The sequence below is a fragment of the Astyanax mexicanus genome, chromosome 12, assembly GCF_023375975.1.
Source record: "Astyanax mexicanus isolate ESR-SI-001 chromosome 12, AstMex3_surface, whole genome shotgun sequence".
Classification (NCBI taxonomy): Eukaryota; Metazoa; Chordata; class Actinopteri; order Characiformes; family Acestrorhamphidae; genus Astyanax; species Astyanax mexicanus.
The window spans coordinates 42644656-42657470 of record NC_064419.1 but is presented as its reverse complement, the minus strand read 5'-3'; the positions used below and the strand labels follow the sequence as shown (position 1 = coordinate 42657470).

Genomic DNA, 12815 nt, shown 5'->3' with positions numbered 1-12815 from the left:
CGCAAGAGTTTTATCACTGAGTAGAAGAGTGAAATGTTTTTCCCAGACATCCCTATAAGAAACTAATCCCATCCAGATAGGGCTTATGTATGAAAATAGACCAGAAAATAGACCTTCATTAATAGTGCATGTTATAGTCCAAAAAATACAGCAGCTGATTTTTTAATAAAAGAAATAAAACCACAGAACCATTTTCAAACAGATATGTTTTTATATATTGTTTTATTGTTTATAGAGTAGGCCGAAGATGTTACGTCCACGTCTGAATGTCCTTAGTTTGCAGCCATGGTCTGTAAACAGAGAGGAAAATACTGTAGTTGGTAAACAGTACACTGTAGGACTGATTCACTTGCAGATTATGAACACTGATGATGATACATCCTGCATATAAAGAGTTCAGCAGTAATGAACTTACAGTGCTGATCCAGCTGATGTAGGAGGTGACTCTGGTGAAGACGGTGGGCTTCTTGGGGTAGTTGCAGCTCAGGCCAGAACCGAAGCTCACAATACCTTGGACCTCCCAGACACCATCAGCATTCTGGCAGTTCAGGGGTCCACCAGAATCTCCCTGTGCAACAGGACACAGGTAAATTATATATCTAGAGTGTGTCTTTTAATGGAAATTGAATCAAGTGCTACTGTTTCTAATGAAGTACAGTTAAATATATGCATGAATATGGTACCACTTCAGTATCACTGGTACCATATAATCTTAATTTATCTAATATACTTCAGACATGTATCCCCCAGGCCCTGTGTTTTTACGTACATTGCAGCCAGAAACAATGCCGTCTCCTCCAGCGCAGACCATGGTCTCCTTAACCTGGCTGCCCCACCAGTCAAACTTGGTGCAGGTAGCATGGTCCACCACGGGGAGCAGAGCCTGCTGCAGGATATCAGGGAGAGCACCTCCAGCTGCAGAGAGATAAAATAGGTATTATATTAAAGACCTGATGCCCAGATTTTTCTCAGATCTCTGTGAAACTGCTATGTTAAACTTTAAATTATATAAAACTATGTACACATATATTTAAATTTTATTTTGTATGTGTATTTACTATCACCCTTTCTGAATACGTCTCTATATATCTTTCTTTTTTGTGTAATAGTAGTAGTATATGTTGTATTTTAGGCGTGTACTAATGTGAAGTAGCTATATTTATGCAGTGTTGTGCAGCAGCCGTACTTATAGTGCGTCCCCATCCGGTGACGTAGCAGGGGTAATCGTGGGGCAGGGTGTAGCCTTCCTCGGGAAGACAGGCTGGCATGATGGTGTCGCTGACAGTCACAGGGTTAGCCAACTTCACCAGGGCAATGTCATTGCTTTGGCACACACACAAAGATAAGTATACATAATTATTAATATAAATCAGACTTTTACTTATTAATATATTCATTTTTATATAAAAGTTTTGAAAAACAATCTGCATTGTAGATTAATTCCTTAATCCACATTATAGAAGGCCTTCATTACCACCCACAGTGGACAGTGCAGTGTGTGGTAATTACTGTGACCGCCAGTGTCTGACTTTAATCCATGTCCAAACGAACAGATATGCAACTCTGGCAGAAATCACATCCTTTACCTTTATTTGTGTAAATGTCTTTGAGTGAAGTCTGAAGTTTTTTCAAGTACCATTTCATACATCTGCAGGAATAACAGTGCTATGCTATGTTTCTTTCTCTTACCGGATGAAGAGGGAGCTCCACTTCTCATGAACAACGATCTTTCCAGCTGAGATAGCCTCAGAACCGTTCTCCACCTCCTTCAGGTTGTGTTTGCCGAGCTCAACTCTGTAAGTGTTGCTGCTGCTGCAGGGCCACAAGATAAACAGCCGACAGTGTCAGTTTTTAAAACTCACATACTCACTCTATCACTTAATTCTGTGGTGGGGGGGGGGGGATGTCATCACTATATATATCTATTGGGGCTAAGCTTTAACTTAGGGGGGTCTAGAAAAATAAAGCTCTTAGAATGAAAAACAGGTTCACTGTTTATGTAACACACACAGTAATTTGAAAAACCAACCATAGTAGCAACTTATATTAGGTACAGATATTAAATAACTTCTATATTACTACTATAACTAACTAACTATAACTCTTATCCATTGATTCTAGCCTAACAGTGACTGACAGCTATCTGTAGCCAATCAAAATTAGATTTTTTTTTTAAACTGCTGATCATTATAGGCCGTTTTTGTTTTTACTTTTTAGTGTTTTATTATTAAAGGTTTTAAAAAATAAAACAACAACAAGATCCCATTTTATTTATCATGAGATACATGTTTTTGAGAGAGGGGGGATATATAGCTCCCTAAAACAGGCCTAACACAGTCCATGCTTCTGTAATACTGCAGTTGGTTTTGGTTTTGTGATTGCACAGCTAGGGTTTAGAAACATAACTTAATCATTGTTGGGTTTTTTTCTCTTGACGCAGGAAAATATATTTACTTTCTCATTTGATTTTATGTCCCAATAGCCCTTAATTTACTCCATAATGTGTAAAAAAAAAGGTGTACCGTAAACTACAGCATAGTATTAGGAGTATCTCTAGAGGCAAATTGTATACACTATATTACCAAATGTATTCACTCAACCATCAAAATAATTAATCACTTCCATGGCCACATGTGTGTAAAAAACAAGCTGTTTCTACAAACATTAGTGAAAGAATGGGTCTCTCTCAGGAGCTCAGTGAACTCATATGGAATGGGTTTCCATGGCTAAGCAGCTCCATCCAAGCCTCACATCTTCAAATACACAAGACAGGCGAGCAGATACTTTACTATATTTTGGCAATATACTGTAATTTACAAAGGGACAGGGACCTGTAGTCTTTAGTCAGGCTGGTGGAAGCTACCTGCTAGCTCTTTAATTACCTGATACAGTGAGCGGCGGTCAGAACCCACTGGGGGGAGATGAGGGTGCCTCCACAAGTGTGATACCAGCTGCCACTCCTGGTGTACTGGAGTGAGATCTATGGAACCAACAAAGGCAGGTATAGTGCAAGTTCAAAAAGCATAAAAATGGTGATAGGTAGCAATAAACTCACATTGAAAAAAAAAGATGAGTAAAATTTACTTACTTAAAATCACAACTTTCTGAATTTTTTAAGTAAAAATATTTACATTTCAGAAATTATAATATAATTATGTATCATAAATTATTTGAGTAATATTGTATAAATTAAGTAATTGTAATTAGGTAATATTGTATGCAGAAATTCAGTAAATGTTACTAAAAGAAAGGATTGATTCAGCAAAAATAAATGAAGTAACGTTTACTAAAAGAAAGGATTGACTGAAGTTCAGTTCACTTATTTACTCTATTTAACATTTAAGTCTTGAAACCGAGTTGAAGTTACTTAAATTTATCTGAAATTAAATTACTTAAAAAAGCAAATGCAGAAAGTTGCGAAACCTTTTAAAGTAAATTTTACGCATCATTTTTTACGCATAAAATGCTGTTTACCTGCCAGGGCCAGCTGTGAGGACGCGCATCCTCACCCCCCACAACCCTCTTTACAATGGGGGGAAAGGTGGGGTTTCCACACCCATAAGCTGAGGAGGACATTCAGTTATATATTTTACCAGTTATATTATTTATAATCATTGTCTGTTGCTTCTGATGTAACCTGTATTATCTATTTAATACAGCTTTAATATGATGATTGTAAAGGATTCAAATTGCAAGACCAAAAAGCTTTACTTAAATATATACATTTAGCAACCTTATATTGCAAGAATTGTGTTGTTATATTTGTGTTGATGTCTTTTTTGTATGTGTAGCTATAGTGTTATACTGATAAATGTACAAAAATGTCAATATATTATAAATATTAAAATTGCTGTTAATAGGTGCCTAATATTGATTGAACTTATTTCAACTTATCCAGGATTACAGTGTGGGTATACTGGATGTCTTATTAACTAAAAAAGTGGTACCACTTTAAAATAAGGCTCCTTCATAAAGGGTTTATAAATAGTTTTAAGGGAGTTCATTATTGGTTATTTATTAGGCTATAAACCATTAATAAACAATTACATCACAAATAGAAAGCGGCCTGTCATGCATCAAATAGTGATCCCCTTTGCTTATACTGTTAAACCTAAGACATTTCTAGATGCCTTACATTGTATATATATATATATATATTTTTTTTTTCTTTTTTTTTTCAACTACCCAACTGGCATTTTAACGTTGAATAAACGTTGAATCAACCTTGAATCAACTGTTGATTTTGAAAAGTGAATCAACATTGATATAGCAACATTGTTTCAACGTCAATTTAACCTGTAAAAAAAACATAGCTCACTAAAATTAGAAAATCCTATGGTTAACAGAGTGTTAACAATAAACTTACATCACTGCAGTAAATCTGAATATTTAATTCCTCCATTCAACCGTTTTTAGAAATTATATGGTGATGAAATGTAAAATGCTGATTTAAAATGCAGAAGGTTGAGGACATTATGTTGATTCAACGTTAAAATTTCAACGTTAGCACAACCATTGAACATTAAACGTTGATTTAGCGTTAAAATTTCAACATTAGCACAACCATTGAACAATAAATGTTGACTTTTTGTATGTATTACAATTTCAATGTTAGCACAAAGATTGAACATTACACGTTGATTTAATGTTGTTTAAATTTTGAAACAACAACATACATTACTTTAGTCATATTTCAACCACATTTCAGCGTGGAAGGTCAATTGTGTGCCAGCTGGGTATAATCAAATATTTAATGACTAAACTGACTTTTTTATGTTATTTTATTAGATGTATTCAAAAAAGTAATTGCCACTGCTGTTCTTTCTATTAATGTGTGCTTATTAATGTATATTAATATTATGTTAGTATTTACAACTTCATTTATAACCAATAATTAACTCCTTTATAAACTATTTATAAACCCTTTATGAAGGAGCCTTATTTTAAAGTGGTACCAAAAAAAGTATAGTGTGAGGAAATGTTTTTCTTTGCAAATTAACAGTTAAAAAGGACTCTTACCTCCGACGGCCAGAAAAGCCAGTACCACAAACTTCATCATGTTTGTATCTTCCACTCATTTTTGGTTCTCTGGGGGGTTTATATAGCTCTGCACCCCTTTCATGTCCACAGTATGATGATTCTTAGAAGCTGGACCATTGAGCTACATGGAAAAACAAACAGCAGCACCTCAGCAGGGCCTTACCTTGATCTGTGGTGCAGCATATCTGATCAGAATGTGCTTACACAGCTCTCAGCTCCCAACATCTGCTCAGACTGGAGACTGTTCTCACCTTAGGCTTCAGTTATAAATTCTCAACTCAGTTATCTTCTTCTGTAGTTCAATATTCAATTAACCTGTGTCTGAGGGAATTTAGCACAAATTATAAAGTGGTCCAGTGGTCTAAAGCGCTGCCTAGGTCTGTCATGATAAAAAATTTTTGTTGGCGATATATCATTCCAGAAATAATTGCGATAAACAATATTATTGTCATTTTAAAACCATTTAAATTCTGATGACAAAATATAACAGGATAATAGTATAGAATAACAAAGACATTATACTTTTTTCAAAACAACAGCATTTTAAATAATCATAGTTTGGAAAATATATATTTTTCTTCACATACCGCAGTCCACACTGTTTGTATGGAGTCATTTAGAATACTGTTCACTTTAATATATGTGAACAAACATTCAAATGAACAGAACAATAGATAATACACGATTATCAAATATTATTGAGGTCATTTTCATTTATTGCACGATAAGTCGTTAATGTCGATTATTGTGACAGGCCTAGCGCTGCCACTATGATCGGGAGATTGCTGTTTCGAATCCTGATTATGTAGCTTGCCATCAGCTGCCCAAGCCCTGAGATCACAATTGGCCTTGCTCTCTCTGGGTGGGTACAGTAGATGGCGCTTTTTCCCCACATCACTACTAGGGTGATGTCGATCAGCACAAAACGTCTGTGAGCTGATGTATCAGAACCGAGTCGCTGCGCTTTCCTCCGAAGCGCGCTGTGATGTTACTCAGCAGTGCTGCATCAGCTAGTTATCACCCTCGTTATTATTATTATTATTTATAAATATACATGTATATTTCAGACAAACATTATATCAAGCGTTTATTTAATCTAATAAGTGTATTGCGTTTTACAAAATGTTTAAGGCTAAAGGTCACAGAATCTGTGGAGTCATGCTGGTCAGTTCAGATAACTAATGGCACCTGTGAAGTTCTCAGGGCAAGTTTTCCAGCCTTTAGATAATGTCAGTATTTTGAGCCATTTATCTACAAGATTAAACAGTACTGGTGGATCTATGCCACAGTGCACGGGTGTTTGATGGCATGCGTCGGGTGTAGAGTGTGTCGACTGTGGGTATATAAAACCTGAACCATCACTAGATAACATTCAGTCACCATGAAGCTCCTGATCTTGGCTCTGCTCGTCGCTGGCGGTAAGATGAGCTCTGGTCTCCATCTAATATCCACAAAGCATTAAATCTTAGATCAGTTTCTTATAGTCAGTTTTGTTGCTTGTAGTACTTATCTAAAGATTTAATAAATGAGCACAATTTTATCTACATGCACAGTAATAACTTGATTTAGAAGTGTGCACCATTTCCACATGATTAAAATATGTATACTATTTTATCTTTATGTATAGAATGTGTTTATGTTTTAAACTAAGTAAATTTAAAGTAAAATTTGTGGCATATTATATATTTTTTAATGCATACATTTGTATTAGGACTGGGAAATATATACAAAGCTATATTATACAAAATATAAAAAATAGCACCCACAATAACAATACCATACACTTACTACGTAAGTTACCATCTGTTTACAATTTAATTCCAAAAAATTGCATGCTTTGTTCTTTTTTTGGAAATGCTTTGTTTTTAAGAGTGATGGCACTTAATTATTCGGCAAATTATGGCTTAAAAACATCGTAATTAAAGTTGTATTAATGTTTTTTTATAAACAAAAATATTTTAAAATACTGTATATTAAAATATAGTAAAGTATCTTTTTTATTTGAACACAGATAGTCCTTTGTGAACTATGATTAAATATGAGGTGAATTAAAAAAAAACTTAACATCATTGCAAAATATGAAAAATTAAGAAAGATTGTTCAAACAAGTTCAGCAGGAGTAATAAACAGACAGGGAAGGAAGAAAGCAAAGAGACAGGAAGGGATAAAGTGTGTATATATTTAATTAATGTTTAAATTAATAATTAAAAAAAAAGTAATCTACCTTCTGAACACTGTAAGCATTACACTTACTGTTTTTGGCATTACAAATAAACACTGATGCCTTATATACATTACATTATATTTATATGGTATTGTATCATATATTCTTTTAATCATATCTATATATGAGTTGTTAGTCTAAATTACCAAGACTAACTTGAATCCACATAATAATACAAGGCTTTTTTTCTTTTTTTATTTATAAACATTTTGTATCTAAATAGTATTTTTTCTCTTGTGTGTGTGTGTGTGTATGTTTGTCTCCTTATAAACAGCCTACGCATGTGGGAAGCCCACCAACCCTCCCTCAGTGAGCAGGGTTGTTGGAGGTGAGGATGTCAAAGCTAACAGCTGGCCCTGGCAGGTGCTGGAATATATTTTCTATTATAGTAATATATACGTATATATCGTCCATTCCATGAGTCTCTCTACGCTCTACTGTTCTTGATTTAATCTGAAGATACATGAAGTTTGGAGGTGTGTAGTGCTCCTCAGCATCACACATATCCTCACAGTAATGCTGCAAATCTAGTAGAAGACCTTCCCTAGACAAAAGAGACAGTTATTCAAACATATACAGGATGACAAAATGTTGTTAAAACACCTAATTTTGGAGGAAACAATTAACAAGCAGGTGTCCCAGTACTTTTGTCCATATTGTGTATATGTATACACTGACACAGGTTTATCCAAAAGTAATAAAAAGTAAAAACTAATATATATATATATATATATATATATATATATATATATATATATATATATATATATATATATATATATATTTTTTTTTTGTTTTGTTTAAATACATTGACCCCTATTTCTTCTGCATATCCAATATCCGATTTAGGCCTCTCTGCAGTACCTGAGTGGCAGCAGCTACTACCACACCTGCGGAGGCACCCTGATCGCCAGCCAGTGGGTTCTCACTGCTGCCCACTGCATTGGGTATGATATATTTTTTACTTTGCACGCACTGCTATTATCTTCAGGAACTGCAAATCTAGTTAAACTATTAAAGTATGATGCTTTGTTTTTGCGCTACATACTAATAATACATTGTTACTATTTATTTATTTATTTATCCAAGCAGCAGTCGCACCTACAGAGTGTACCTGGGTAAACACAGCCTGAACGCCGCCAATGAGCAAGGCTCTGTAGCCATCGCTCCTGCCAAGATCATTGTCCACGAGCAGTGGGACTCCTACAGAATCCGGTTAGTATACAGCAGCTTCCAGACTGTTCTCATACAGAATTCCCCAGTGGTGGAACAAACTACCTTTCACTACCAGATCAGGAGCGTCCCTCACTATCTTTAAGAAGAAACTCCTGAAGACAGAGCTCTCCAAAGAGCATTTACTCTCCTAACACCTCTAACTACCTACCTTCCACTACCAGATCAGGAGTACTAGGAGTGTTCCTCACTATCTTTAAGAAGAAACTCCTGAAGACAGAGCTCTCCAAAGAGCACTTACTCTCCTAACACCTCTAACTAACTACCTTCCACTACCAGATCAGGAGAATCTCTCACTATCTTTAATAAACTCCTGAAGACAGAGCTCTTCAAAGAGCACTTACTCTCTTAACACCTCTAACTAACTACCTTCCACTTCCAGATCAGGAGAATCTCTCACTATCTATAATAAACTCCTGAAGACAGAGCTCTTCAAATAGCACCTACTCTCCTAACACCTCTAACTACCTACCTTCTACTACCAGATCAGGAGAATCTCTCACTATCTTTAATAAACTCCTAAAGACAGAGCTCTCCAAAGAGCACTTACTCTCCTAACACCTCTAACTAACCACCTTCCACTTCCAGATCAGGAGAATCTCTCACTATCTTTAATAAACTCCTGAAGACAGAGCTCTTCAAAGAGCACTTACTCTCCTAACACCTTTAACAAACTAACTACTTCTAACTTCATTTCCTTCTCCTCCTCCTTTCCTTCTTTATTCCCCTTGGCCTCCTTTAAGCCAGACCCGGGCATTGTACGGCCCGCGGGCCACAACTGTGTTTTACGGTAGCCGCATGCACAGCGGAGCTGGGGGAGCAGAGGCTCGCGCTTCTCGTGCAGAGACTGAAAATGGAACAGAAACTAGTTTTACAGTTAAATAAACATAATTGAACCTGGTCTAATCAACCCATATACACCAGAAACACAACTACCTATCTGTACAACAGTATAACATTTTAGAAATACTTGTCCCATAAAATAAGCAAATCAAATGGTTATCAAATGGTTATCAAATGATACCACAATTATCACTGGATGTTTCCAGTGATAATACTGAAAAAAGACAAGAATTTAGAGTCATAAAAAATAGGAAAATTAAAGGGTTATCATATCACATCACCAACTTATTAAAGATCTCTTTCTCGTGTATTCAAGATATATGTTTTTAAAGTGATATTGCTGTATCATTTTGGAGTAATGGGATACCAAACTTAGGAAAAATCTGTATCCAGTTATTTCATTTATTTAAGTGTATTGGGCAGAACCGGGCTAAGTATATTAGTCTGGTCCTCTAAAACCATTGCAATCTCTCCTGTGGCCCCTTGGTTTTGTTTTTGCCTTGTACTTCTATGTCCTCTATTTCTTATGTATATGATTATTTGTAAGTGGCTTTGGATAAAAAACGTGCACTAAATGCTATTTAATATAATGTAATGTAAACTGTAATAACATTATTGTTTCAGTAAAGAGTCATACATGGAGGCATCTTTTTTCTCCCCCCCTGGTTTTGTGCGTGTCTGTTTCAGTAATGACATTGCCCTGATCAAGCTGCAGACCCCTGTGCAGTTTTCTGACACCATCAGTCCCGCCTGCCTGCCCCCCTCTGGACAGGTCCTGCCTAACAACTACCCCTGCTATGTGACAGGCTGGGGTCGTCTCTGGAGTGAGTAGCCCCATCTAAAAACAGATCATCATAAACAGAACATGTGAGAATGTAGCAGTAATTCAGCAGTTCTTCTCCTGCAGGCCATTTATTACATAACAGATTACCAGTAGAATAAATGGAGCAATTATGCTGATCATGCCTCATACTTCAGCTGTTGCTTGGATTGTATTAATCAAGTCTAAAATTATAAGAATAAAATAGATCTTTACTGCATTTGAGCTCTGTTAGGTAAAGATGTTAATTATGCACAAGGATACGCAGTGTCAGTGATGTAAAGCACCACTCTTCTAAAGCAAATAACAAGTCAAATGTTTGGACACACTATGTTTTGTCAGTGATTTTTTTTTTTTTTTTAATCATTTTCCACATAAGATTAACACTTAACATATACAAATAAACACATTTGGAAATATTTTTATACATTAGATTCTTCAAATTCTACTTCAATTCAAATTCTAATTCTTCTTCAAATATTTTAAGGAATACAAAAAACAAAGATGCATTTTAATTGCAGACTGTATTAAAATGCATAGTTAAAATGCACATATTTATATATCCATGTGTTCTAAGCTTAAAATGGTTACACTATTTAGAAACCAGATGAAATAGGCCTTTTGATTTTCTTTGCTGTAGTTCACACATTTTCACTTTATTTTTATTCACTTCTTACTTTCGCTCATTTTTTTCTGTTTGTCTGCCTGTCTGTCTGTTTGTCTGTCTCTCTTTCTGTCTGTCTGTCTGTCTGTCTGTCTCTCTCTGCAGCTGGAGGTCCTCTTGCTGATAATCTGCAGCAGGCTCTGCTGCCCGTGGTTGACCATGCTACCTGCACTAAGCCTGATTGGTGGGGAGATCTGGTCACAACACAGATGGTGTGTGCTGGAGGAGATGGTCAGCTGGCTAGCTGCAACGTAAGTCCTCTGTCTGCTTAATCTGCTCTGCATTATTATATGATAACATGACCAGCTCCTGTCCCTGAAAGTAATTATTGTGGAATAAATTAAGTATTCTTACAATAAATGTGGTTAAGTAACTAAATGAATTTCAAGTAGGATTTTTAGGTGTTTTTTTTGGCACTATGTGCTTCTTCTGTCTGTACAGTGAGACAAAATAATATAATATACTCATTTTGTTAAAACTTTAAACTATTGCTTATTGCTCTCATAAATCAATCAGTCAGTTTTCACATACAGCGCTGGAAAAAAAATACGAGATTTTACCAAATGAAAAACCTCTGGAATATAATAAAGAAGATGGATGATCACAAGCCATCAAACCAAACTGAACTGCTTGATTTTTTGCACTAGGAGTGGCATAAAGTTATCCAAAAGCAGTGTGAAAGACTGGTGGAGGAGAACATTATGTTTTAAAACCAGGGTTATTCCACCAAATATTGATTTCTGAACTCTTAATACTTTATAATATTAACTTGTTTTCCTTATTATTATTCGAATTAAACAACAATGTTAATTTCCCTCAAATATATACCTATAAATAGCAAAATCAGAGAAACTGTTTTTCTTATTTTTTTTTTTTCAAAGTTGTATAATAAGCTTTATATAATAAATGCTGTTAACACTTCATAAGAATCAAAATGAAAAATAGACACCAGCTCTATGCAGGCTGCATGCTATTTATTTTTATTTTTCTCTGACAAGTGTTGTGTATAATGTGTGTATAATGTTTTTGTCCAGGGCGACTCCGGTGGTCCTCTGAACTGCCAGAGGGCTGATGGTACCTGGGACGTTGACGGTATTGTGAGCTTTGGCTCCAGTCTGGGCTGCAACTATCCCAAGAAGCCCTCTGTCTTCACCCGTGTTGCCTCTTACATTGATTGGATCAACAAGGTGACTGCACTATTCCTTACCTACTGCATCTATTTATACATATATTTCCTATTAAGTCATTTGCAGGGCTGTTACATTAAATATATTATCGACATATCATACAATATATGGGCATGATCTTAATAGTTGCTGAAGAACTAAGTGCAGTTCTAGATTTCTCCTGGATGCCCTCAGCCAACATTATGTTCAGTTCCGTCAGCAGCTTAACCGAGTTACCAAATTTACCAATTTACCAAACCAGGTGTGAAATAACTCTATTAAACTCAGATGAGGAGAGATTAGGAACTGTTTTAAGGAAAGCAGGGCTGTAAAAGCTCTGCTTTTTGTAAAATTATTGTTTGTATTTATTGTAATGCTGTTTTTTTAATGAGCTAATAAACACTTACTTCACAGATAAGACACTTAGTCTTTATTAAAATAATGTATGTAATTAATATGGTTACACCATATTTTTGAAGTTCAGACTGTAATTGTTCCTTTTTGTTTTTCCAGGTGATGACATCCAACTAAACCATACAAGGAGGAACATTTAATAAATCAGTAAAAGAGATTATGCCCAGTGCTTTTATTCCCCCATATCTGATGTGTACAACTCATACTCGTTTAAATAATATTTCTCAGCCCAAACCTCTGAAAAACTTAGGACAATTCTGAAATGCCTTATACCTCTAAATGCCTTTACCCTGAAGTATTAACATGTATTATCTGCATGTTTCAATAAAAAAACTATGCCACTCTTCATTTGTTGCTTAACTGTTCTTTTGGGTAGCCAAACTGAGAACCAGAAAGTTTAGTCCATTGCTT

General features: G+C 35.5%; 2 protein-coding genes and 1 long non-coding RNA gene across 3 annotated transcripts; 2 read left to right on the top strand and 1 right to left on the bottom strand.

The window, feature by feature from the left end:
- Positions 1-205: 205 nt before the first annotated feature.
- LOC125806122 (chymotrypsin-like elastase family member 2A) lies at positions 206-5112 on the bottom strand. Its single transcript, XM_049485961.1, has 8 exons — positions 5020-5112; positions 3475-3563; positions 2883-2980; positions 1690-1812; positions 1187-1323; positions 770-915; positions 416-568; positions 206-290 (listed from the first exon to the last, which is right to left on the bottom strand). The coding sequence occupies exons 1-8, from the start codon at positions 5057-5059 to the stop codon at positions 273-275; spliced, it is 804 nt and encodes a 267-aa protein (XP_049341918.1). The 5' UTR covers positions 5060-5112; the 3' UTR covers positions 206-272.
- LOC125806124 (uncharacterized) lies at positions 498-1302 on the top strand. The gene is made up of 3 exons (XR_007441425.1): positions 498-586; positions 751-934; positions 1154-1302. It is a non-coding gene; the product is annotated as an uncharacterized LOC125806124 (long non-coding RNA).
- A 1239-nt stretch (positions 5113-6351) lies between the features above and the next one.
- LOC125806123 (chymotrypsin-like elastase family member 2A) lies at positions 6352-12752 on the top strand. Its single transcript, XM_049485962.1, has 8 exons — positions 6352-6458; positions 7539-7627; positions 8114-8211; positions 8357-8479; positions 10028-10164; positions 10930-11075; positions 11859-12011; positions 12504-12752. Exons 1-8 carry the CDS (start codon positions 6422-6424, stop codon positions 12519-12521), a joined length of 801 nt encoding a protein of 266 aa, XP_049341919.1. The 5' UTR covers positions 6352-6421; the 3' UTR covers positions 12522-12752.
- The last annotated feature ends 63 nt before the right edge of the window (positions 12753-12815 follow it).